Source organism: Sturnira hondurensis, unplaced genomic scaffold, assembly GCF_014824575.4.
Source record: "Sturnira hondurensis isolate 20B ecotype Veracruz unplaced genomic scaffold, ASM1482457v3 Scaffold0008761, whole genome shotgun sequence".
Classification (NCBI taxonomy): domain Eukaryota; kingdom Metazoa; phylum Chordata; class Mammalia; order Chiroptera; family Phyllostomidae; genus Sturnira; species Sturnira hondurensis.
The window spans coordinates 1,831,186-1,858,052 of NW_028081392.1; the positions used below are offsets into that span (position 1 = coordinate 1,831,186).

General features: G+C 49.9%; 2 protein-coding genes and 1 pseudogene across 2 annotated transcripts; 2 read left to right on the forward strand and 1 right to left on the reverse strand.

Annotated features, from left to right (window-relative positions):
* The first annotated feature begins 18,990 nt into the window (after positions 1-18,990).
* Positions 18,991-21,067, forward strand: DDIT4 (DNA damage inducible transcript 4). Its single transcript, XM_037055848.1, has 3 exons — positions 18,991-19,142; positions 19,267-19,528; positions 19,774-21,067. The coding sequence occupies exons 2-3, from the start codon at positions 19,327-19,329 to the stop codon at positions 20,265-20,267; spliced, it is 696 nt and encodes a 231-aa protein (XP_036911743.1). The 5' UTR covers positions 18,991-19,142; positions 19,267-19,326; the 3' UTR covers positions 20,268-21,067.
* A 3,032-nt stretch (positions 21,068-24,099) lies between these two features.
* On the reverse strand, positions 24,100-24,384 carry LOC118993424 (cytochrome b-c1 complex subunit 8-like). The gene has a single exon (XM_037055797.1). The coding sequence runs from the start codon at positions 24,349-24,351 to the stop codon at positions 24,100-24,102; it is 252 nt and encodes an 83-aa protein (XP_036911692.1). The 5' UTR covers positions 24,352-24,384.
* Positions 24,385-25,798: 1,414 nt separating this feature from the next.
* Positions 25,799-26,359, forward strand: LOC118993432 (60S ribosomal protein L13a-like; annotated as a pseudogene).
* The last annotated feature ends 508 nt before the right edge of the window (positions 26,360-26,867 follow it).

A 26,867-nucleotide genomic window follows, 5' to 3' on the forward strand; every position in this document is an offset into this window, starting at 1 on the left:
TTGCACAGCAAATAGCTTAGAAAGCAGGTTCCTCGGGGTCTGGGAGGGCGAGGCCCATCGGCTGGTGTCAGGCAACAGATTCCATCTTCGCAGGCCACTAGGTGGTGAACGGTGTTTTCATTCTGACTAGAAACTGAGCATTTACAGATTCATATTTTTTTACTTAACTTGAGGGAAAGGCAGATGTCCTGAGCTCAGACAGAATTATTGAAGGAACCTCCCTTCTAGGCTCCGAGCCAAAAGCCAGAATAAGAGGCAGCCTAAAGTAATCAAATGTAAAGTGTGTGGAAACTGTGCGGAGAAGTGTTCCCCACTCCATGGTTTCTCCCCTCCCTTCCCTGGCCCTGAGAGCCTGAAGCAGGCTCCCATGCCTTTTCACCCCTCCTTATTCTCAGAAATCTTGAGGCGTATATTACAAGATAAATCACACAAGCACGGGCATTCATTTGTTTAGCAAACCCAAAGGTCATGTTTGGAGGCTGTCAAAGTCAGACTGTACCCACTTAACTTTCATCAGAGCGTCCAAAACACAGTCAATCTGGAATGTCCTGTGCAATCAGGGCAGGTGAGCTCTCAAACACACACACACTGCCTGGGGGACAGACACCCTAGGACTTTGCTGTCTCGGACCAGTGTCGTCATTGCCCACAGAAAACTCAAGGCTCATTCTGTGACCCCGCTTCAACAAGCTCAAGACTTGGTGGTCTCATTCTTAGGTGTGCCCTGTCTGTGTCACTAGCACTCCTGGTTGTGAAAAAGAAAATCAGAGTCTCCTGGCAAACCCAAGGTTGCAGCTGGAGTACCAGGCGCTATGGCGGAGACCTGTGGACTCAGGAGTCAGGAAGAAAGCAGGGCACGGTCCCTACGCCATCTCTCTCACCCTACGCCAATACAGAGGAGTATCCCTTCCCAGAGCTAGAAGCAGAAGGGAGGATGGAGAATCAGGGAGGAAGGCAGAGCCTCACTGTCTAGAAGCACAAGCCCTGACCCCACCTGCAGTTGAGCCTTACCCAGGATGCTGCCAGTCAAGGGGGGCATCCTCACCGAACAAATAGGAAAACAAAGGCCTAACCTGGGAGTTCTGCAGGTCCACATGACCCTGGGAATCATCAAGTCCAAGAACAGAGAATCCCCCAGTCTGAGCCTTTGCAGTCTCTTTTGAGTCCTACTGGCTCTGTGGCAAATAAGCTTTCCATCAAAAAGAGTTAGGCTCCTGGAAGATGGCGATTTAATACTCTTAGATCTAATACTCTTACTCTTCGCTGCAAGGGGGATGCGAAAGGCTTCTCTGATGAAGGCCTGAGTGATCGTGAGGGTCTGAGCTCAGAACCCACACCTCTCATTTTGGCATAGAGGGCCTCAGGGTATGTACAAGTTGTATCCAGGCACTGAGAACCCTAGTAATACTCATCACAGTTAATATATAGTGAGGAGGTACACTATCGGGGCACTTTTCACACATGATGTCCTTGCCTCAATGGGAGAGGATAAGAGAAAGGCCATGTAGGGCAGAGGAAGCCTCCAAGAGATGGCAGGAAGGAATCCTGTAGCCCAAGAGCTGAAGAGGCCTTAGCAGTCGTGTTGGCGCAGCTAGGACTGCCGTAACAGCCTGCTGCAGCCGCCCTACAACGCAGCACAGCCTGAGCGCCTTAAACCACAGAAACTTCGTTGTCTCACAGTTCTGGAGGCTGGTGGTCCAAGATCAAGATGTTGACATGTTGGTTCCTGCCGAATGCTAAGGAAAATGACCTTCTCCAGGCCTTTTTCCTTGGCTTATAGATGACCATCCTCTCCCGATGTCTTTTTACATCATTTCTTCTCTGTGTCCGAATTTCCCCTTTTCATAAGGATGCCATCATATTGCATCAGGACTCACTCTACTGAGCTCATTCTAATGTGATTACCTCTGCCAAGATCTGTCTCTGAATAAGGTCACATTCTTAGGCACTGGGGTTAACTTAGCACCTCAACGTGTGAACTTCAGGAAAGCACACAACTCCAGCTGTAACAATGATGTCTAACCAGAATTTCTCCTTTGATTAAGTGAAGCTATTGAAGCCTTGGGTGAGAAAGTGACGTGCATGGGTCACACAGCAAACTGAAAAAAACTAAGACTAGCACCCAGGTCTTTTGGGGCCCCAAGCCATGAGCAGACCTCCCAGGAGTAGTGCCGTGGCCTGCTTTTGCAAGCCCCTTCTCCAAGAAGGATCCCTGAGCCCGGACAAGTCTCTGCACAGGCCTGAGTGAGGACACCTTAAAACTCTCTTACAAACCAATATTTGGCAAAATACTCTAAAATTTCAGAGTGGAGGGAGCCCTACTAATGGAGCTTAATATAAGCACTGAGTTTTATGTTTCACGGTCAGGCCCCTCGTTAGGCAGATATGTAGTGTGTCTCCCAGAATTGTGCTCCTGACTCGCAGCCCTCCAACCGTGCAGTGAGCCAGAACAAGGCTGGGTAGTGTTGGCTTCTCACATACTCTCTCTGACTGTTCACTCTCTCTGGGCCTGCCTCTCCCTAAAAGCTGGCACCTGGCCTCCATACCTGGCCAGAAGGCTGGTAGGTCTCCATTTTGCAGTCTGTTTTGAGAACTAAGAAGTTTCTTTTGAAAGCATCGTGCAACTTGTGGGAGCAACAGGGGTTTAAGAGCCTGGCTCTTGCAGCTTCAGAAACGAGGCAAAAATTGAGATTGAATATAGCACCGAAGTGTGGGTGACTCCAAACCACAGATGAGTTGATAGGCTGTGGGGAAGGAAGTGAAAAGTTCACCTTGTCCTTCCCTGTCATAGAGGGCTGTTGGTTTTGCAGAGGTTTGCTTTAAAAAAAAAAACCAACTCATTCAATAAAAATACCTTGGTGGGACAACATATTCTGGCATTCATGGAAATAAAAACTCGGAACCACATCATAGGATGTTCTGCCTCCAAGCTTGGCCCTGGGTCCCCAGGCAGCTCCTGCTCCATCTGGTTTGTGCAGCAGCAGTGGTGGCCCCCACCCCATCCCAGGTGGGGTCCAGCCTTCAGGGAGGAAGGGAGGAGGTGCTTCAGAGGCATCAGCTGTTTCCCTTTGTCTGAGCCAAGACCCTGGCCTCAGCCAGCAACTCAGCTTTGTCCCCTGAGTCTGCCTTCTGGATGTGAAAAGTTTCCATCACAAAGGGTCAATTCAGGAAGCCAAGGTTAGAGGCAAATGGTCTTACTTGAAAATGGTGAAGGCCAGGGAGGCCTCTGGCTTCCTGCATTGACTGCTCTCCCAGGGCCTGGGACCAGCCCAGCAGGTTACAGGATGTGAAAGTGGGGACTGAGGTTAGGAAAAAGAATAAAAGGCTGGGACCAGAACACACCCAGCAGAGGGCCACGTGCAGTGTTCCTCTGTAGGGTTTCCTGTGGGTACACTGAGAACATTGTGTTCTGGCTGGGAACTTACCCGGCTGAGCCGCCTCCGGATGCCGCCCCTGGGTCCTAGTGCTGTCTCTCACCCACCCTCCACCTTAGCTCGCCTGCACCTGCATGAAGCCTACTGTAGGACCCCAGGAGGCCACTTCCATTTTGTCCTCCCTACTGAGTGAGACCCCCAGTGACCAGACTGTGAGCCCTTACCTTCTGATTCATCCTGCATTTCCAAAGCATCCTCAGTGCGCTTGGCACTGTCACACAGTAGCAACTCAGGTCCCCATGACAAAACACCCTCAGATGACAAAGGGTGCTCTGGGAAACTGGAAGGAACAACCAAGGTCAGTGTCCAAGTTTTTGGACCCAGGTCTCCTGACACTTTAGGGATAACTGATTTTGAGATATCATTTCAAATCCTTGAAATTCAGCCCTTGCCTTCCAAGTTTCTCTCCAGATGAATTTGAGAATAAGGGGCTTTCTTAATGAATTCTCAAAATGGCTAAAAACTCAGGCCTGTGGTGCAGAGCTGTCCAGAGGAGCCATAGTCCAACCCCTGCCCTGTCCAGAGCATGGCAAGCCCCGTGACCATGTCCATCCTGTGCATGAGCTCTCTGGAACTGCCACCAGAAACCTTCTCACAGGACCCTACCAGGCCCCAGATTGTCCTGTGCCTATGGAGGGTCCTGCAACTCAGAGGTATATGCAACGTCCCAGCTCAAGCAGCCAAGAGTCAATGAGCCAGCAGTGAGGGAGAGAGGACTTAGGGGAATATGGAGGCTCTCTGATTAGAAGAAATTTTTGCAGTTTTTTGAAGTGGATTCTGGACTATAAATCCCTCTACTAGGCTGCGAGCCTCTCTTTCCAAGTTCTCTTTATACCCTGTGTGTGTGCTGGTCCTTCACAAACAGTTGCTGGGTGGCTTGAATGAAAGTCCCTCGCTGGAAAAGCTTGCTCTTAGCTGTGGTTCACAGGTCATTCAACAAGTGCACACTGAGCACCTACTAAGCACTGCCTGGGATAATGGGCACACAATTGCTAGAAACAAATACACAAAGCAAAGGCACCCATGGTGACTGCCCCTTCTAGAGATCATGGTCCAGTCGAAACAAAGGCATTCAGTAAGTAAGAATAATCGCAAGGTCCACGATCATCCTAGGGGAAGTCCAGGGTGCTGTGGGTGAGCACAGGGCAGGGAGACCTAATGTATGCCCAGCAAAGGTCTTGAGGACAAGACCTTTCAGCTGTGACCCAGTGAGAATTAGCCAGATGGAGGAGCTTGGAAAAAGGTAATGGTGCTTGTGACAAGCAGAAATTTAGCAGACAGGAGGCTCACTGAAAGAACTAAGAAGTCTTTTAAGTCTTCCTGAACTCCACCAGCAGGAAATCCAGTTCCCTCTCCACAGGAGAGCCCAGGCGTTGTTATTGTCAGTAAGAAAGGAATCCTACTGCTTCTCTGGGGCCTTCCCCCAGGCTCCAGGCTCCATTCCTGGGGAAACCAGAGGAATCCTAAAAGGTGACTGGGACCCATCTTGAGGCAGGAAGGAGGAAGGCCATGGGTATGGCCAGAAGGAGCAGGTACTGGTCCAGCCACTGGGACCCTGGACTGACATACTGGGCAAGTCTCTCTGGACTTCAAGTTTCACGTTTTATATATTCTCAGTATTTAGCCTGACCCTCAGACCTTCCTGAATTAACAAGTCACTGCAGTTTCCACCTGTTCCTTCCAACGCTAAGATTCTGGGTCTAAGACCCACAGTCAGTCCTGCCCAGGATTCTGCAGACAATAGAAAGGAAGAAACAGATACCCGGCACGCCCACAATACATGTTTGTGGAATAAGTGAGTGAACAAGCCAATGTTCTGACCTCCATCACCCCTCCCCTGTGCAGTCGTTATCACCCAGTAAGGAAGAACAAGAAAGGACTAAGACGGCAGAGTCTGAAAATGGGTGTGCATCCTCACACAGCACCCCCTGCCTGATAAACCCCACCCCTGCCAGAGCCCTGCCTTACTCCTGTGAACATCCAGAACTCACCAGAGCTGGAAATGGACAAGTGCTCCGTGGGCCACCATACCCCCTGCCTGCCCTGAACCAGGCACCACAGTAAGGGCAAGAGTTTCCAGCTTGGGCACACCCTCAAACCCATTTTCCCTCTCCTGTGGGTTTCCAGACTAGCCCGCAGAAGCCTGATTCATCCACAGCCACACTGAAACATAGAATTAATTCTGGCTATACCCTGGGTGAGCTAGGCCATTATGGCAACCAAACCACCACTTACAGCATTATTTTGATGGGAAAATGGGTTTTGAGCTCCAAGCAGCCAAATCATAAGTGGGACACAGGCACACCCAGGTTCGAATCTCAGTTTTAACACTTCCTAACCATGCGGTCACAGGCAGGTCCCCTGCTCATCCTCCTCAGCCTCAGTTTCCTGCTTTGGAAAAGAATACCTCCTTTTAGAAGGTCATAGTGCAGACCAAACAGACGCCTGTGAAAGTGCCCGTGGCACATGCTTCCCTCCTTCCTTTCATCCAGGCTTTTGTGAAAAGACCTAGAGACAAGACTCCAAGCACAGTCTCTTCAAAGAGGAGCCTTATCCCGCTTGCACGGGGGCAGTATTACTGCTGAACTTGGGCTCAGAACAAGTGTTTATGAGATAAATGAGCCGCTGTTTCAGAAATCACAGAACATTCCTCATCTTTGACCTTCTCCAGTCTTTCACTGGCTTATCTGAGCCAAGAAACTTCTGTCCTGCTCAGCTCCCTCTCCCCCAATCTCTCCTTGAACAGCATTGCTCAGGCTTCCTTTGCTCCTGGTCCTGAGAAGGGGCTTTGCCTCCGGAAGAGGCAGAAGCCCTGACCTTTCAACCCAGGACTGGATGAGAGCCCAGAAGAGCAAGCAGGAGGGGTGCGGAGCCCCAGGCGGGTGCACCACCTCAGCCAGAAGAAGGCGAACCTCCTCTGCGGGCTTTGGCTTTGGCCCCTCCTTGCTCTGTTTGTTTCCAACTGCAGTCAGAACGGCTTGTACCCAAAGGATGGTGAAATGGCCAAGGGATCCGTAGGGTCCTAAAGGTCTGCCCTATTCCTTTCTTTGCCCTTGTTCCCAAAAGTCAGAGTCCCTGGTCTTAGGTTTCTTGTCCCCTGTTCATCCATGGTCACTGGCACTGTGGTCAGTCACCTTGAATGGGCCTCCCCACACTGTGTCATGCTCCCTTCATTCTCTCTCCGCCTGATGCCACTGTCTCCACGGTATCCTCTACTTTTCCCACATCCAGAACCACAGAGCCCCTTCAGACCCTTCCTCCTCCTTTCCAGGTCCCCGAAGTGCCCCTTGCTCCACAGTACTTCTCCCTGGGTCTCCACTTCCCTAGTCCCAGCTCATCTCCTTACCCATCCCCCAAACCTACAGTAACAAAAACACAAACTCAAACTCTTATGAAAGTAATCTGAGGTCATGGTGAAAACCCAACCATGCAGAAGGTGTAAAATGAAAAAGTAAAAGCTCCCCACCTGTCTATCCCCCAGAGAAACCTCTGTAAACAGTTTTTCCTGTATCCCTCTCAATGTTTTCTCTGCATACTGAAGGGTGTGTCTGCAGGGAAGGATCCTCGGTTTTTTTCTTCAGAATGAGATGATAGTATAACAATTAATCTACAGCTTGTTATAATATATCTTGGGCATCTTTTAAAAATCTACCTCACTCTTTTTAACACCCACATAATATTCCAGGATTTGGATCTACCGTCATTTATTTCGCTGTTCTCCTGGCACAGACACCGAGGTGGTTTCCAGCCTGTCCGATCCCAATCTACTTGGTTCCAGCTCCAGGTCTCCAATCTCTGAGCTGCCCTCCACATCACTGCGCAGTGCTAATGCTCAGCTTGGCCACCTTGTGTTAGGGTTATTCACTAGGTGTTTTATCTCCCCTCCCAAATCTTAAGCTCCTCAAGACAAGGTATGAGCCTAGGAACTCCTGGCAAGGGGCACTCTAGGCCTGTCAATTCTGCAGTTTTTGAGCCAACCTCAGTGCTGCTCTAGAGGAATGCAAGGAGGTTGTCAGGCCACATGGATACTCGTTCTTTGTTTTCATGTGTATTTATTGGGAACTCGGTGGGCCTGCCTTTGGTGCAGGGTACTGGGCTTCCAGGATGAAATGGAGCTCTCAGGCAGTGGGAAAAGAGGGCATTAGACCCCCACACAGGGAAACACATGTGGAATGAGCGCTTTGAGAGGAAACAACAGAGGAGGTCTGGGGCCAGCCGGGAAGGCCTCCCTGAAGAGGCAATGAGGTGCAATGGAGAAAGCCAGTACAAGCCAGCAGACCATGGGAGCTGGTTCCCATTCCAGGCCACTCTGGACACTTCCCTTTAGTCTTCTCATCTGACAAGAAGGGAAATCCCCTTTCAGCTTTAACTTTCTGTGACGATAACAAATGCTATGAGAGTTCAGGGGAAGCAGAGTTCCCCACAGCCTGGGAGGGGTCAGGGGTCAGGAGAGGCTTCTTGCTGATTTCACACTGACCTTGATTCACACATAGGCTCTAGTTTCATTAAATTCTGGGCCAAATATTTGTTGAGCGTACACCATATGTATCAACATATAGAAGGTGTGGGTGTGTGTGGGTGTTGGGGGCACTTATGGTAGTGGTAGTGATGGGTGCTTGAAGATTTAAAATATGTGACTTCAGAAGGAGTTTACAATCTGATAAAACATCAGACCCAGAACAGGATCATTTCAATATACAATGTCAAGTGAGAAGAGAGCAACTCATCCATGGTTACCTAAACTGAGCACAGGCTTCAGAGTCAAGCAGGTCTGGACTCTCAGCCGTGCACCACCTGGCCGGGGAACATAGAGCTTCCCAAAGTGTGTTGGAAGAGGAGTCCTGGAAGGCTCTAAGCTTCAGACAAACTTGGAATGTGGGTCCGAGCTAGAGGGGCATCTGGGAAAGGTAATCACTGTGAAGATGGGGGCAGGTGGGAAAAGAAGACTCTTAATCCCACAGAGGAAAGGCATCCCACAGGACACAGGGAACCTGGATAAAGTCAGTTATTACAGTGCTGAAAAAACATCCAAGCCAAAAAGAGCAGTTTAAGATATACAAGTGTCCACCGTTCTCTTCCCCTGGACCAAGGATTTCATGCCCCAGAGAGGACACCAGATGGGAGAAGACAGAAATCTGCTATTACCTCTGCCGTCTCATTTCCAGGTCTGTGTGTGCTTCTCTTTAACATGCTTAAAAGTACTGTAAATTATATGCTTATACTTTGTTGATGTCCTCTTTATGATCCACTGTACATGGCTGTTTATATTTTGCATATCTACATACGTATTATTGTGCAAGGTTGTATACACAAAGCTATGCATACTGTACTTTATGGAAACTTTAAGAGCATTTCAGAGGTAATTAGAACCATATGTGATTTTCCCCTCCTGGGCTGTGGAAGGGAGATGACTCTAGAGATTGGCAGGGGTCTGCCCTAGAGGCTTGGTGGGCCAAAGTAAGGAGCCAGATCTGTGTTTAACACAACGGGGGTCTATTACAAGGTTCACAGAAAGAAGTCCTAATAAGGCCGCACCAGGTACAATAAAGAGAAATTTCCAGACTCTCCTTGTTTCTACTTAAGGAAACAGTTTTCAATATGGCTGGTGTGGTTCAGTGGATTGAGCACTGGTCTGTGAACCGAAAACTTGCCGGTTCAATTCCCAGTCAGGGCACAGGCCTGGGCTGTGGGCCCAGTGAGAGGCAACTATGTATGTCTTGCACACTGATGTCTCTCTCCCTTTCTTTCTCCCTCCCGCCCTCCCCCTCTCTCTAAAAAGGTAAATAAAGTCCTTTTAAAAAAGGAAAACAGTTGTCTCCACCACCAGAGCAGCACATCCCAAACCAGTTCTGTCCGTAACTCCCTGCTGCCTCACTTTCTCCATCTGTAAAAGAAGGCCTGCCACAGTATGGGGTGGCAAGAACATAAAGTCAACTTGGTCAAGCAAGGAAGCCCAGAGGCTGAGGGGGTTTCAGGTCAGCTTCAGCAAAACCAGTGGCATTGTTGTCAAATCTGAATGTCGCCTCCAGGGCTCACCAACTCTGGAGTGGGTGCATCAGGGTTAGGATCCTGATCTTTGGGGAAGGAGCTTGGTGAAGCTTCTGCTGGCCTATTGATGTCCTCCCTTCCAGGACCAGAGACTCTTAAAACTTCCTGGGAGAGTGAGGCAACACGCCTCGTTGTGCAGCCCTCAGCAAATGCAGCAGCTGCACCAAGTGCTGAAGAAAAGCTCCCATAATAAGCATGTGTGATAATAAAAAGATAAAGAGGCAAATAGGTATGTAGGTCAACTCAAAAATAGCCACCCACCGATTTGGACTGGGTAACCATTTGTGTCAGTTGGGTACAAAGAGTTTTCTTCCATCTCCTCCCAAGCTGATCTTCCCCGTTTTTTTTCAAGGTTGCCTTAAATAAAAGTCCCTTCCTGCAGTAGCTGGAGGTGGCCTGGGCAGTTCTGGCAAGCAGCCCTACCGGGACAGGCACTACTCCCAGCACTCCCTCCACCAAACAAATCCTGGGGTCAGAGGACACAAAGTCTTGGCCCCTCTGACGTGGGCTCTTGAGACTAAGTCGGGGTTTAGGGTGGTGACTCACAGGCACTCCTACGCCCACCCTCGTAACGTTTTTCGTGTACCCAGAGGCCTGCCCAGCCCCAACAGAGGCCGCTTTGTTGGCAAACCCGGTCTCAAGAGAGTTACAGCCTCAGGGTTGTGAGGGTTTCCTCGGCCTCTCCCTCCCTCCACCTTCTCCCCCTTCTTCTACCCTCACTAGAAAGGCGCTGGCCCCTTCGCCCTGCCCCCACTCAGCAGCTTCGCGACCAAAACGCTGAGCTCAGCACCTCTGCGCAGAGAGCCTTCTTCGCGGGCGGTGGGAGGAGTCTCCTTCCGCTCAGGGGTGGGCGGGGCCTGGAAGGCCCGCCCCTCTCCCGTCCCGCTCCCCTCCATCCTCTTCCCAAACCCCAGATGTACGTTGTAAAAGTCACGTCTCCTCTTTCCTTCCCCTCAAGCCCCATAGGGGTCCTCAGAGAAAGACCCCCCAAGTTAACTGCTCGGCATCTGTCACCTCAGGGGCCAGGCTACCCTACGGCCGCACCGCAGCAGGGGCGGGGGCTGGAAAGGCGGAGGGAGCCCGGATTCTTTCCTTCCCCCATCCAGGCGGGCCGTACTACAGACTTCGCGGAAGTCGGTTCAGCTCTTTTTGTGTGTGCCCCTCTTCCCATAGCAGAATCCAGAAATCTTGAGTTTCTGTGTTTCTCTCTGTATTTGTTTTTTAAGCACAGAATGATTGAGCAGGGTCTCCTCGATTCCTATGCCAAAGTCTGCCCTTTGTGGGTTTCAAACTGGACACTTGGGGAAGCGGAGAGGTCCTTTGGGCGCAGGACTTTTCAAATGAGCCTTTCTAGAGGAGACCAGAGCTCACTAAAGGTACCTGGAAGTGGGGATGTGGTGACAGAATCAGTGCCCCTTTTGGGCCTGTGGATGTCCAGCTGAAGGGAAACCTCTTGGGTAGCAGTCCGCCTTGCCAATGAGTGACACTGCTGGGCCCTCTTTGATGGGCAGGGAAAGGAAGAAACTAATCAGGAAAAACAAGAGCCAACCCGGGAGAGAAAGGTGTGTTGTTGTCGTTGTTGTTTCGACAACTCCAGATGTTCACTCCCCAACACTACTGCCTCCTTCCTAGCCATTCGGTCCCCACACAGGCTCACAGAGAAGAGGGTCTCTGGCTTGGAAGTGAGGAAATGAGTCTAGAGCCAGAGCATGGCTCCTCCAGCCTGCTGGCTGGTTGTGGAACCTTAGACAAGTCACTGCACCTTTCGGGGCCTCAATATTTTTACCTGTGAAATGACATTGATAAGGCCTGGCCTGTCTGTGTTACACAAATGTTACTTGTTATTTTTATTGACAGAGCTATGAAAATACTAAAGAAAACAAAAACTAAAGATTGTTACAAAAAAATACTAAAGGATATGGAAGTGTTTTTAAAACCATTGAGAGCTCTAGAAAGGTCAAAGATCTTTGGGAGAGGTGGCAGAGTTTCCAAGTGGAACTGGCAGCTTCCGTTACCAGGCAGCCGAGGAATTCCATCCAGAAAAGGGCACAGGACATAGACCCTGGGTGGCTGCCTTTTGCATAAGCCTGAGTTTCCCAAGCCTTTGGCTACTAAGGGCACTGGAGATGAAAAGACACACATACAAACTTCTGAGAGAGTCTAGAGACTTGGCAGAGGGTCAAGAAATGGGTGCACACCTGGGAAAAGAAAGTTCCGGCGGGGGGGGGGGGGGCGGTGCTGAGTGAGACCTAACTGCCAGGAGAGTGAGAGATCACAGGCACCTCCTAAAGCTCCCACCCTCCAGCCAGTTTCCTGTCCATAAAGTGGAGAGGTAGGGGGCAGGGACCAGAGCTCTCCCAGAACCCACAGCGCTAATATTCAAAGATTTTTAGGTTCATTCCATTAACTGAAGAATCCTGTCAAGTGAGAGGGCTGACTCCTCTCTCTGCTGAGGACTCTACCTCAGCTCCCTGGGGTCTCCACAGGCTGGACAGCCCTCCTGGACTCTCTGCTCTGCTCTGAAAGAAAAAAAAAAAAAGAGAGATCTCATTTTGCTGTCCTGGCAGGCAAGGAGGCCTGGATTTAGGCTGCCCCCACTGTAGCACCTCCTGACCATCCTTGTCATCCCCCTCCCCTCTCTACCTCCAGCTTGAGGAGCAAAGCCCACCCTGACCCTGCCTTTGCCTTTGATATATGACAATTTGGAAACCCTCAAAAGGCAAGAACACTGAAAGGGCTGTAACTGGAATATCTGTTTCTGCTTTCTCTGTCAGGCCTCCTCCAGATGGCCCGCCCCCTTACAAGCCTGGCCTGGGATTTTTAGGAAAGTAGCTCCATGAAACTCATGAATTTTCTTTCCTTCATTATGAGCCTTATGGAGGTTGAAGAAGCCTCTGAGATCCTCTAGTTTTGGGTTTTCAAAACTGGGGTCTGAAAATTCCAACACTACATGAAGCCACGGGATAATTGCAGTGTATCTTTTTAAAAAACTATTATTAAAAAGATTTAAATTTTTAAAGTAAAAATTTAACTTCAGTCAAACAACTTTTTACTCAAGTTAAACTAAGTAATTTAACTAGTGAGTAATTTTAAAGTTTGCCACTAAAATGGACATGAACAAAATGTAAAAGTAGAATGCAAAGTTGCAGTATCTGTAATAAAAATACTGAACTTCAAAGGTGTGTTAAGTTTCCTACAGGCTTTTTCAGGCCAGAGCCCAGAACCCCATTCATTCTTAGTGGCCAAATAGCCTGAACTCAAATCAGCTGACTCGTGACCCTCATGGGGCCTGGGCTTGTCTTGGAGCCATTTTGCTTAGGCTTCAGGTGCTAACTGAAGAGGGATGTTGCCTTGCCTTCCCTCCACTTTTGTTTCCTTTCCCCCAAAGAGTTCAGAAGCCAGGATGAAAGAGGGACCATGGGAAGCTGGCTGGAGACAGTGAAACAAAAGAAGGGCTTAAGATAGAAGAGTGAGCCTAGACTGGGCCGCCTGCACTCAGAAAAGGAAGTCTCGTAACAGAAGGGAGCCATGAGCCATGCTGGACTATGTGGACTCAGGGGAAAAGTTACAGAAACAAAAAGAGAGTCCTTAGAGACAGGTTCAGGGAGTTAGCCTGGGCCGAGCTGCCGCTGCCCCTGTTTGCAAGTCTTGTAGGCACTATTAGAGGTTAGGAAAAAGCAAAAAGGACACGCCTGAGGAAAGTGGGGGCCAGGCATGCTTGAGAGAGAACACACACTGGGTCTTACACCTTGAGGGTTGTTTAAGATTTTTTAAATTTACAAACCCTTGTGTCAAAGGCTGAGTTTCAATATATCGCAGTGAGGGAGCCCGACCCACAAGCAGGCCATTTATGAGTGATTAGCGCCAGGTTCCCCGCCAGCGTGCATTGCATGACAGGTGAGGGGGTAGCCCCCTTTCTGACCATGCCCCATTTCCCAGGAATGAGGGTCTCTCTGCACCCAATGGGTAGGGCAGTCCACTATCAGGGACCACTTTCTTGAGGGATTTCATCTGTTTTCTAAAGGCAGGAATTTTAGTGGAGGTCTCCGGGGAGGGTCCCAACAGAATACTCAATAGCTTTCCAAGTGTGTCCTTTAATATGCTGATGCATCAAAATGAGCACATAGAGTTTGGGATCATTCTCTGTCAACTTCACTACTTTACTTTTATCCACTGAACCACACAATTCAGGGCAGGCTTTTTTGTTTGTTTGTTTGTTATTCCCCTGACTTCCTCTGTTCTTGGGTTTGGGTGGCACTAATGGCATTAACTGAGTCTCTCTCCATCAAGGTGATGTAAGCTACTCACTCTCTGATTGAGGGGAAGAGGTATAAACCACCTGCTCCTACACATCCTTGGTTGTAGAAGATAAGATCTCGCGATTTGTTAGCAGACTGTTAATTGCTCAGCCTTGTTTAATTATCTTGTCTCAGTTTCCCTGATTCCACTTGTCAGAAAATTTTCCTAATTTTGTACTATCCTGTCTCACTGTGAAACCTAGAGGCCCAGCAGGAGACTAGCTGTGAGCTCCACATTATCACCCGTGGGCTGAGTTGTCACCACAGCTGCATGCCATCTCATCAGCCCCTAAGCCATCCCCCACCCACAGTGGGGCTCTTTGATAGGGTGGGGAGCCAACCCAGTGTTCCTTCCGGCACCTATCTTCCTGGGGGGTCAGCAGATATCCCAACTAAAGAAGAGCATTAGGACCCCTGAGAGAGCTTTCGTACAAAAGAGCCCCATCCAGACCTACCAAATCAGAATGAGGGTTAGGAATATGGAAATCGATGGTTTACAAGTTCCTGGGCATTTCCAATTATCAGTCAGGTTTGAAATCATTGGTTAATGAAGGATCACTCTGAGCCTCAATTTCCTCATCTGTAGAATGGCACTGTATTCATTCCTCAGGGTATAAGTAGATAATACATTTTAAAAGCTTCTTTGAGCCCTGGCTGCTGTGGCTCAAAGTACCCAGTGCCAGCTTGCAAACCAGAGTGTCACTATTTTGATTCCCCATCTAGGGCATATGCCTGGGTTGCAGGCCAGGTCCCCAGTAGGGGGCACAGGAGAGGCAACCACACATTGATGTTTCTCTCCCTCTCCCTTCCCCTTTCTAAAAACAAATAAATACATAAATAAACACATTTTTAAAAAGCTTCTTTGGAAGGCTGCACAATACAATGTATTGTTAGTATTTCACTTCATTTGTTAAAAGACTCCCCACTGAGCTTTTAATTCTCCCTCGAATAGCACAGTGAAAATCCTGTGAAGCCTGTGGTGTCAACAGCTTTCACAGCCCTCCAGGTAAACCAGGTGCACTTATAATCTTGACTAAGTTGTTTGTTGTTTTTTTGAGTGAAAAACCCACAGAAGTCCTAGGAACACTTTTGCTGACTTCACTGTCCCACCTCCTACCACCACTCCACCTCCCAGTCCTCAACCCTGATCCCTGACCCAGTGGCTCCTTTTGCCATTTCCACTCCCTTGCTGAGAAGTTTACAAAGGGCTGTGGTCCAGAGGAGTGCAGCCAAGCTGGCTGGCCTTCAGGGGTTCCCATTCTGAATTCTGGGGTTCTCAGAATCACACCTTCACCCCAAGATCTGGTTTAACTTCCCAAACCCGACTGAGGCAACTAGCCCGACTGAGTGAGGCCCTGGGAACCTGAGCGCAGGACAGAAACTGCCTGAACAGGGAGGGGCAGGTGGCCAGGCGTGAGTGCTCATTGACTTTAAATTGCAGGCTGCAGCGGGTCCCACGGGAATGGAGCCCAGAAGAGACAATATCTGCATGGTCAGGGCTCTGGCCACAGAGACTGGGACACGGAGCCTGGTTTCCACCTCCATGGGCTGAGTCGGCCTGGATGTGACACTAGCCCAGTCTCCCCAGCAAGGTTGTCTTGGTGTAGATTTTTGTTGCACATTGTGTCTGTGACAATACTCCCTGGAGCACAGCTTCCCAGAAGACACATGTAAATGCACAGACTCTGATGGGAATGGTGCCCTCTGTAGTCATGCAAAGGGGCAGTCTTATGCCCTACAACAGGGAATATAAACTCAAAAAGTATTTTGAGGAGAGTGACTGCTTGATGGGTTTCGGGGTCTCCTTTGGAATGATAATGACGTTTCATAATTAGATAGAAGTGGCGGTGGCACAACATTGTGAAAACACTAAATGCCACTGAATTGTTTACTCTTATATGGTTAGCTTTATATGTAAATATCAACTCAATTAAAAAATTTAAGTATTTTGAGGGAATTGAAGGTAAAGTACTAACTAATTTAAAAGATTCTCCACAATAAGCTAGCCATCTGTACAATCTCACTTCTCTCCCCAGCTTCCTGCATTTGCTGGCAATATTCCAACTGGAAGAACTAGGTTGCCTTAGAAGCCCTACTCCCAGACCTGAGCTGAGGAGAAAGGGAAATGTTCAGATACATCCAAGTCTCTTGACCACCCTTGTCAGAAAGAAGATAGAAACGTAGTAGCATCGAGGTCTTCTGAAGGGCCACCCCAAAGGCCCACCTAGATGATGGGAGTCCGGGTGTAGGTCTGCAGTTCTGGGAATATCCACCATCTTAATCTAGCCATCCATTCACCCATTCACTCATTTATTCACCCAAGGAATATTCACTGAGCCTCTACTATGTGCTAACCACTGGAAGATAAGAAGAGTAGACTGCCACCCTCAGCAAGCTCATAGTCCAGTGGGAAGATGAAACGCACAAGGTGTAAGGATGACCTAAGGAGGGGCACCTAAGGGATGGAGGTTTGGAGTGGGGACACAGAGTAAGGCTTCCTGCAGGAAAGGCTGCCTGATCTGGCTCTCCAAGGCAAACCTGACCTGCAGCCGGCCCAAAGGGAGTAGGAGGGGGAGAGAAGCACACCAAGTGCAGGGTTTCTAGGATTTTCAAAGGCTCTGAAGAGGCCTGGCTCAGAAGCCAGAGGATGGAGATGTCTCCTTTCAGGAGTACCACATTTTTGGGTTTCCCCCATATTCCATCGGCTTCAATGCAGGGAAATGGGTGTAAGGTAGTAACAAAGATTTTTCGTCTCCATCCAGGTGGAAGATATCCTGCCCTTCAAATCAAGACCCTTCACCCTGGCTCCTCAGAGGGGCTCACAATTAGGAAATTCTCCTTCTAGGTCCAATGGTTCTCTTGGCAGACAATGGCAGGCGGCTTTGCCCTTTCCTTCACAAGGGTGAAGAGTGTCAATGGGGAGCCATGTAGAGCTTTCTTCCCTTCCCCCACTGATCCTCAGCCAGGCTTCCATGCAGGTGGTTTTTTGCCCTGTACCTCACTCCCTGATACTCTGGGAAAATGCTCCAGGGTGAAGACTGCCTCTCCTTTTTTCATCACTTTTTTAAAACAATGAGACAACATTATTGGATTTCTTTGGAAAAGAAACAAAATTATTTAGTGCCCATTAAAACAGTCCTTCGAGTCTGGGAAAAGCTTTTTTATTAACAACAGGAGACAGTGAATAAAAGCTTAGCACACTGCTTCCAAAAGTGTATTAAATGAACAAATGACTCCTAGTAAACTTACCTTACCAAACTAGCTCTGGATTCTTTTGCTTATAAAGATCCACTTTTTAAAAAAATCTCAAGTTTTCTTAGCGTTCCAGTTTTGTGGGGTTTTTTTTCCTGCCAGCGACAGAAAAAAATACCCTAAGTCTATCTTCTGCTGTCTCAAGTGTCCCCAGCCCAGTCGGCCTGGTGAGGATTAATTCCCTGATCTTCTCTCCCAGGCAACAGAAAGACACACGAATACAGGTAACCTCCAACTGTCTTCTTCACATTTTGGTACGGGGTGATCTCAAGAGGATGTCATCTATCCCCAGCCCTCCAAGCACTTCACATAACTACCCTGATCTGGTGTCTTTAAGGTTCCTAGTTCAGGAACCTGCAAGTGAGAGCAGTGTAGGGTAGGAGAGAAAGAACCACAGTTCAAGGCTTGCAAGCCCCAGAGACTAAGAAATTGACTATTCTATTATGCTGTAGTATTTAAGATATCTCCTGGTATGAGTCTCCTAATTTATTTTTTAATCCATAAATGTGTCTCCAGAGGTGGTTTCCCATCTGGAAAATAAGGGTGTGGTACAGGGTTTGAATTCTAATCCTTTCCAGTTCTAAGTCTTGATTTGCACAGATGGACGGCGCGGGTCAGCCTTTTTTTGTTTTAAAATGAGGATGAGGGTGGAGACAGCAGTGGCGCGACCTCTTCAGCCAGAGTCAGCAGTCACGTGCAATCCTGCCAGGAGGCAAGGCTCACCTGTCCTATCTGGTTAGGCTCCTGGCCACCCGAGGGAGGGAGCGTCTGATGTAAGTTTGGTTTCCTCTTTAATCAGGATCTCCTTATCTCAGATTGATAAACCTTTAAACAAATAAAGGTCTAGATTGTCCAAAGCTATTCCCACCCTCAGCAATGACTATCTGTTTTCAAGCACCGCAGTCAGGCCAGATTTCCTGTGGCCCCGCCTGAATGATGAAACGTGGCTTGGCCAGTGCACTCTCGGGGTATTGTGGAGATTTGGAACCCTGGTCCTGGTGCAACTCTTCAGGTCTTTTACACAAAGCTCTTTGAAAAAAGGGCGCTAGGACCCGACGGACGCCCGGGGCGCTCCTGGCCGCCGAGGGCCAGGGAGTCATTTCTGCACCGCGGACTTCTGTCGGTGCAGCGGGTGGGTTCGTGTGTCCATGTGATATGGGTCCCAGTTCTCAGCCCAGAACCAAACGCTATGAACCTCAGCCCATCGACACTGCTTTAACCACCCTCACTAAACTCTCTCCTTGGGAGCAATTGTGAGGCGGGAACGGACAGTTTGGGGGCCAGGCGCATATGGGGGACAAGGACCCCGTCATTAACCCATACCATGGGGCTGTAGAGTAACAGGCGTGCGGTCAGGTGGACAAGTGGGTTGCGAGGACGGGGAAGCTTCGTGTCCGGAGCTGCCCAGTCTTTGAACCCAATCCCCATCCCCGGATCCTTCCCAAGGCAGGATTAGCGTGGGTACGTGCGCGATGGCAGGCCAGGTTAAAATCAGCTCCCTGCGCCGCCGTCCCACGGGCATCCACCCGTGCCCCGACTTGTACCCTTAGCTCGCAGGTTCCCAGACTCTCTGGGCAACCGTTTTCCTCGTCGCCGCCCCTTCAAGGTCCCCTGCCTCTCCCCGAGCTGGGTGATGAGCTACCCCCTCCCCCAGCAACACGACCCTATAATAAACAAGTCTTTCCTTGATCCTCCCCTGCCGCGAGCGCCCTCGGGGACCTTGGCAGCTGCAGCCGCAGCAGAGCCCTTCTAGAAAGGGGGTGTGGCCACAGCTCGGGGTTCGGAGAGGGGAGTGCTGGAGTTCAGCGGGGGCGGGGCCAGATCGCTGTCACTGGGCAGGAGAGAACGTTGCGAACGTGCGCCTGGAGCCTATTGGCCGAGGCGGGCCACACTCCCGAGTCTGGATTGGGCTGCAGCGCTAACGGGGCGTGGCTTATCTGCACCAGTCCTTATAGGTCTCTCGGCTCTGGTGCTAGGGACCGCGGCAGGCCGAGGGGGAGGTTAGGGTGGTTGGAAGGGACAAGTCTGGGCTGAGCTCGGAGCTTGGCAGGAGTTCGCGCACCCATTCAAGCGGCACTAGTCCAAGCAGTTCTCGCTGACCGCGCTACCTGGTGAGTGTCCCTTCTCAATGTACTGATCCTTTCGTGGGGAGGCCTCAGCCGTAAGGGTCCTAGCATTCTCAGTCTGGTCCAGCCCTCACACTGACGCCAGGTTTGTGCCCCTCTTGTCTTACAGCGTCTTCTGCGCTCCCTCACCCTGAGCTCATCTGCAGACGTCCTGGTGCCGGTTTTCACCATGCCTAGCCTTTGGGATCGCTTCTCGTCGTCCGCCTCCTCTTCGTCATCGTCGCTGTCCCGAACTCCCACCCCAGATCAGCCGCCACGTTCAGCCTGGGGGTCGGCGGCCCGAGAAGAGGGGCTCGGCCGCTGCGCGAGCCTGGAGAGCTCGGACTGCGAGTCTCTGGACAGCAGCAACAGTGGCTTCGGGCCGGAGGATGGTAAGTCATGGGCGGGGGCCGACGGGACCGGGTCGGGGAGGTGGAAGGAGGGCCGTGTTGGAAGGAGTCAAACCCACCTTGACTTCCTATCCCATCAGAATGTAGATTGCGGAGGGATGGGAGAGTGGAGGAAGGTGGTTGGAGTGTGAAGCACAGTGGGAAGGAGTGCTGGTTTCTTAGTGAAATAGCATCTCCCCCTTTGCGATTTGCTTTTGACACCATTCCCGGTGTGCTCTCCCTTCCAGACTCGGCATATCTGGATGGGGTGTCCCTGCCCGACTTCGAGCTGCTCAGTGACCCTGAGGACGAGCACCTGTGTGCCAACCTGATGCAGCTGCTGCAGGAGAGCCTGGCCCAGGCACGACTGGGCTCTCGGCGCCCTGCGCGCCTGCTGATGCCCAGCCAGCTGGTGAGCCAGGTGGGCAAAGAACTACTGCGCCTGGCCTACAGCGAGCCGTGCGGCCTGCGGGGGGCGCTGCTGGATGTCTGTGTAGAACAGGGCAAGAGCTGCCACAGCGTAGGCCAGCTGGCCCTGGACCTTAGCCTGGTGCCCACCTTCCAGCTGACCCTCGTTCTGCGCCTGGACTCACGCCTCTGGCCCAAGATCCAGGGGTTGTTTAGCTCCGCCAACTCTCCCTTCGTCCCTGGCTTCAGCCAGTCCCTGACGCTGAGCACCGGCTTCCGAGTCATCAAGAAGAAGCTGTATAGCTCCGAACAGCTGCTAATTGAAGAGTGTTGAACTTGGGCCTTGGGGGACTGACACTTCCCTCACGGCAGACAGCTGAACTTTCGGGGTGGACATTGGCAGGCAGGAGCAGAGAAACTGATGCCTGTCCTTAGAGAACTGACAACAGCCACTTCAGGGGAGGAAGGTTGAGGGGGGTAGAAAGTGTTTCCTGGGAAGATCACTGAGGTGTTTGTAGGTGGCTTCTTATTGGGGGCACACACTTGCCCCTCAGTACTGTAGCATGAAACAAAGGTTTAGGGGCCAACCAGGCTTCTGGCTGGATGTGTATGTAGCATGTACCTTACTTTTATTGTTACTGACAGTTAAGACAACAGTGGTGTGACAGCCAGGAGAGCAGCTGGGCTGCACTGGCATCTGCAGGCGATGTGTGCTCGTGGTAGCTGGCCCTGGTGGGAGGGGAGGTTGTGGAGGTGTTTTCTGTATCTCATGGTCTGAAGGGGCCAAATGTGTTTATTCATTGTTTTTGCATCTTGTTTTTTCCTTTTTTGATTGGAGCTTCACTACTGACTTGTTCTAGGCAGCTATCTTACAGACGCATGAATGTAAGAGTAGGAAGGGGTGGGTGTTGGGATCACTTGGGGGATCTTTGACACTTGAAGAAAAAGTACACCTGAGCTCTGTGTGCAGCCCATCCCCCACTGTGTACTGGAGAGTTTATCTGTGAGGGGTGGGGCTGACTGGGGTGGGGGCTGGAACCCCTCCCAAGAGGAGTGCCATCTGGGTCTTCCATCTAGAACTGTTTACACGAAGATACTCGCTGTTCATTAATACACTTGATGTTCAAGTATTAAGACCTATGCAATATTTTTTACTTTTCTAATAAAAAAGTGTTTGTTAAAAGTTGGTTGAGGCTCTTATTACTGCTAACAAATAAAAGGGAGTGGATGGGTGCTGTTAGAAGGTGGATTTCATCAGATGCAGGTTCACCCCTGTGTTTCTGTCCTTTTCCGGGGCTGCCTGCCAGCCTGGTAATAGAGGTATGTGGATCGTGTGCCATCTGTGCCAAGAACCATGGGTCCCTGGCTTTGCTAGCTGAGGCTACCAGGAGAAAGCGCTGGAAGGTGAGGAGTGAGTCAGACCTCCCACAGAGCCAGAGTCTCAGTAGGCAGAGCTCACCTGGTTGTACCCTGTGTTAGGAAGCCCAGGTACAAGGGCACTCTAAGCCCAAGGTCCTCACAGGTACTGAAAGGACTGCATGCAAGAGACGTTTTTTTCTTTCTGAGGAAAAAAAGACAGTTCTATTTGTGCTGCAGTCATGAAAATTACTAATTTTATTTTTGGTTATAAAAAGACTAGAGGGCAGGAACATCAATAAATGGATTTTGAAAAGACTATTTCCTTCACGCCTCTTACTAGACAAGGAAAGTAGGGCTAGGGCTCAGAAAGGGACGTGATCTGTGGCTGGGAGATGTGTCCCAGGCAGGTACAGAATGCACAAACACACACCTGGAGGTGAAGAAGGAGGGAGCCGTGAGGGTGTCAAGAACAAGGGGATTACAGACCCATCTTCATGTACGGGTGGGTGGCCTGGATTCACTGCACTCTCTGGGCCCCAATTTCCTTATCAGTGAATTTGGGGCTGGGCCAGATGAAGGCCAAGGGCTTTTCCACTTCTCACTCCCTGTGACTGTCAGGCAGTCCTCCCACACTGGCCTTTGGAGAGTTGTTATCTCCCTTGTTTCTCTTCCTGGTCCCAGATAGGCCTTGTTTGCCCAACTGTGAAAGAGCGGTTCTTCCTCTTGAGTGTGTAGTCAACCTCCTGGGCCCCCAGTTAAACAAAGATCCCCAGGTACTGGTGGAGATTCTGACACAGTGTGTCTGGAGAAGAGGCCCAGGAATCTGCATTTTCATCAGGGATTCTGACACAGGGCCCCCAACTTTGGGATGGTTTAGAAGAGCCACATCTCTGGTAGAACTGAGTGACTTGTTCCCCAAAATGAATGAACTTGGGTTAGAACTAGATTTGGAAATGGTGACAGGAAATGAGAAGGTACCCAGAGCAATTTCAGGAGAACCCTCGTGCTCATTTCCTGAGCATGTTCTAACAGCCGCCATGTGAAATGCAGGTCCCTCAGGGGTTTGTCATGCTTTACACTTACAGGTTAGTAAGCAGAGAGAGGCCCATGCCCTTGCATGGTCATCTGCTTGTGGCCATGACTGACCTGTCCACAGAGCCCCTTGGGGTGGGATCGGGAGTGAAGCAGTCTCAACATTTGGGTGGTGTCTGTGGTTTCCTTTCCCATGAACTGAAGAGATTGATGCCAATGCTCATGGCTGTGCTTCTCTGGCCCCAGAAGAGAAGCAAGGAAAATAACTGTGTATCACCCCAGAACAGAGTCTTGTTGGTATATAGAAACTGGGTGGCACACTGGATGTTAACCTGTCTCCAGGACAATGGGGCAGAGAGCACACACAGTTAGATGAAGGCTGGAGGAAAGCTTGGTTTCCAAGAAAGCTCAGCTGAGATATTCCTTCCTGAAGCTAGATGGGCTTTTTTTCATCCTCACAGGGCTTGGAAATTGCCACAAGCAGGACAGAAGAACTCCTAGGTGGGAGCTCATAGACCTCCTAAGATGCAGCAGAAAGCTTAGAGAGAAGCTTTCTCTCTAAGACTCGTAGAGTCTTTCTCTCTACGAGTCTTTCTCTCCCCAGACTCGTAGAGAGAAGATGGGGCAGGCTCCTTTTTGCTAAGACTGAAGTCCAACTTGAGAAAACGCTATCAGAAATTGTTCTATCAGGCCTACGAAACTTGTACTGATTACCACCCTCTGTATAGGATTACCTCCCTTTGTATTTCTATTTCCACCTCCTCAGGCAGGATACTACTCTAAAACCTGCAACAGTTCCCTGTTGTCACGCTCTACCCTCTGCCTCTCAAGACCTTTGGGATTGGGCCTTCCTCACTCTATCCGAGATACTCCCTACTACTCTGCTTCTTTTGGTACAGGTCGATGTGGCCTGCCCCCTGCTCTGGCCCCAGACTCTGCTCACTCCACTGCCTTCCTCCAGGACTGTGGGCCCTGTGTTGCCTGCAAAGCCTTCTTGCCTGTCTTGCCGTCCCCTTTTATGACTCCCTCTGCCTCACCCAGCCTCACCCTTCATGATTGCAGTGTTGATAACTGGGCAGTTTTCTGATCTCATCATGCGCACGTTTTTAGTATCCATCCAGTTCTGTGGGACACCCCCTCTCCCTTGGTTCAGATGACACAAGATTGCCCCACCAGCTTAGACTCTCAGGCTAAGGAGAAAGGAGGGCAGGGTAGGAACACTGTGTGGTTTTATTATGCCTGCTGCCTGGCGTAGAGGTATAGTGAATGCTGAGACCCTGGAACACAGGTAGTGTCCATGTGGCTAAGGCCACGATACAGCGTGGAATCTGGGTCTGAATCCGGGCTCAGACATTTCTAAGACAATGACCTTGAGCAAGTCACTTTCAATTTCCTTATCTGTAAAATGGGGATAACAGTGAGGAAACCGGGGGGTAAGCTGTGGCAGAGCTGGCTGCAGAGCAAGCACCCTGTGCAATAGGGACCGCCTTTGACTTCCTTCCCCTCTGGTCCTGCTTTCCTCTAACATCTTTTCCGAGGCCACCATCTTAACAGCGGTCACCTCAACGTATAACTGTAGTAATTTCTTGTGGAAATCATCATTGTAGTAACACACCCAGACAGCTTCACTTCTAGGCTGTAGTTGTTTGCCATCTTCTTTTTTTTTTTCTTGAAGCCTGCAAGAAGTTTATTGTATCTTCAAGACACTACAGTGTGGATTGCTCTCCCAGAGAGGGGTCTTTCAGAGACAGGGAACCATCCTCCAGACGACTTGCTCACTCGTCATTTTCATAGACAGCTGGATTCTTCCTCTTGGATCTCTTGAACTCCTGGGTCCCCCATGTGTAGACAAGATAAAACAAGACAAATGGTGGCGCGGCGCTAAGGACAGTCACCTGAATGTGGCGCAGCACTGGGGGATGCCCCTGGCGGAGCGGTGCTGGAAGGCCTGCTGCTCGAAGGGTGGGCGACAAGCTGCCGCTGATCACATGCCACACCCTTGACAGCTTCCCAAACTCACAGCCCATGGTGTCGGTGGTGCCAGGGCCACCTCACCCTCCACAGTCACCATAACCTGTAGTCTTCTAAGTCTAGCATATATTAAGCACCTTGTAAACGTTTCCTTCAATTTTACCTCATGGTTCAGAAGGAAATGCAAAGGCCCCAAGTGGCTCTGTGGACAGGGCTACAGGTCTAAGATGGGAAGTGAGGCCTCCTACTTCCTGGGCCTTCTGGTCAACCTCCTGAGTTCTCCTGGCTGCCTCGCTCAGGGTGTCCTAGTCAGCCTCATCCTGCTTTTGCCAGCCAAGGTGGCCACGTGCTGCTGGGGAAACCCAGCAGAAGGCTGAGGAAACATGAGGAGCAGAAACCAGCTCAATTAATAGATTATTATAGGGCTCTGTAATTATCCTGAAAGGGGTCTCTTTATGAAGGAATCACAAATTAGAAAACAAGCCATTAAACCCAGACATGTCCATGCAGGGGCCCAGATGAGATGTCTCCATCCCCATAGCACCATGGGCAGCTGCATGGCAACATCTGGGGCCACCTGGTACTGATGGCTCTGAAAGCAGACACTGATGGACTGTCACTTGATGACTGCATTCATTCATTCATTCATTCAACCTGCATATAATTAAACGGGTCCATGGGGCTGCAAGAGAAAGGCTAAGTAGGTGGGAACCCTTAAGAAGAGGATTCTCTCTCTTTCTCTTACTCTTTCTATCTCCCCCCTCTCACATTTATAAGCAAAATTGTGGAGGACAAGGAGAGAAAATGGGCACACACTCAATTTTCCCTATCCCTAACTTCCCAGCAAAAATTATCCAACAATATAGAATGACTAAAAGTATGTAAAATAAAACTAATTAAACTGTATACTTACAATTGGTAAATTTTATTGAATGTAAATTAGATCTCAATACATACGTTTTTTCAAAAGGTGCATATACACAACAATGACCTGAAAGTGGATCAGAGACTTCAAGGGAAGGACTAAACTATAAAACTCTTAGAAGAAAATATGGGAGTAAATCTGCTCGATCTTGGATTAGGCGATGATTTCTTAGACATGATACCCAAAGTACAAGTGATGAAAGAGACCCTCAACAAGTTGGACTTTATAAAATTTAAAAACAGTTGTATTGCCCGGACTGACGTGGCTCATGGGAAGAGGACAGAGGGGCAGGTTAGGTCAAGGTCCTGGAGCTGGATGGCGGCGGTCATCTCCTGGGCCAAGCAAGTACTGTTGGGTAGGGAGGTGGTGGTTGTGTGCTGAGCAGGCACCAACATTTCTGGCAATATTTTAAAAATATTTTTTAGAGAGACGGGGAGGGAGGGGGAAATAGAGGGAGAGAGACCTTAATTGGCTGCTTCTTGCCCCGAGGACCTGGCCTGCAACCCAGGCACGTGCTCTGATTAGGAATCCAACTGATAACCTTGCTGACCTTTCCCATTTGCTGGATGACATTCAAGCCACTGAGCAGCACCAGTCAGGGCCATTTGTGGCACTTTCTACAGAAGTAAGTTGAAGTACCTGGCCTTCCTCCTAAAGCGGATGAACACCAACGCAGTCTGTGGTCCTCCAAGGTCCTCCAAGATCCTCTGGGGTCCTCCGGGGTCCTTACCACTCCGAGCCCCCAGCAGCATCTTTTGGCGGAGTGTGCGGGAAGACACGCTACCCACCAAGTCCAAGCAAGTCAGGATGCCTTGGACCACCTGAAGGTGTTTGATGGGACCCTCCCACGTTATGACAAGAAAAAGCAAATGGTGGTTCCGGGGGCCTTGAAGGTTGTGCGTCTGAAGCCTACATGGAAGTTTGCCACCCCAGGGCACCCGGCTCACGAGGTTGGCGGGAAGTTCCAGGCAGTCATGGACACTCAGGAGGAGAAGAGGAAGGAGAAGGCCAAGATTCATTGCCGGAGGAAAAAGCAGCTCATGGGGCGGTGGAAACAGGCCGAAAAGAACATAGAGGAGAAAACTGGCAGGTATACAGAGGTCCTGAAGACTCATGGACTCCTGGTCTGGGCCCAGTAAAATTGACTGTTAATTATCTTTCTTTTTTTTTCTCAAGGTTTTATTTATTTTATCCTTAGAGGGGAAGGGAAGGAGAGAAGGAGAGAAATATTAATGTACGGTTGCCTCTCATGAGTCCCCTAGTTGGGAACTGGCCTGCAACCCAGGCATGTGCCCTGACTGGGAATCAAACCGCAATCATGTGGTTCACAGGCCCGCGCTCAATCCACTGAGCTACCCCAGCCAGGGCTAATTATCTTTCTTATAAGTGCTAATGAACATGCGTGGAAGAAGGAAGAATAGAAAGGACCATGACGTCTGAAATCTGCCATCTCCTGGGGAGGCCCGTTAGGGCCGCTTCCAAGCATTTTTTAGTATTTTTTTAAATTGTGGTAAAGTATACAACATACAGTGTATCATCCTAACCATTTTAAGTGTTAAATATACTCTGACTTTCGTGCGGCCTTTCTCTAGAACTTTTCATCTCACAAAACTGAAACTTTATACTCATTAGACAGCCCCTCCCCAT

Excerpts from the sequence above, each read along its gene's own strand:
- LOC118993424 (XM_037055797.1), bottom strand. The coding sequence starts at position 24,351 with ATGGGCTGTGAGTTTGGGAAGCTGTCAAGGGTGTGGCATGTGATCAGC.
- DDIT4 (XM_037055848.1), top strand. The coding sequence starts at position 19,327 with ATGCCTAGCCTTTGGGATCGCTTCTCGTCGTCCGCCTCCTCTTCGTCA. Across the intron at positions 19,529-19,773 it reads TGGCTTCGGGCCGGAGGATG|ACTCGGCATATCTGGATGGG; the intron begins GTAAGTCATGGG and ends TCTCCCTTCCAG.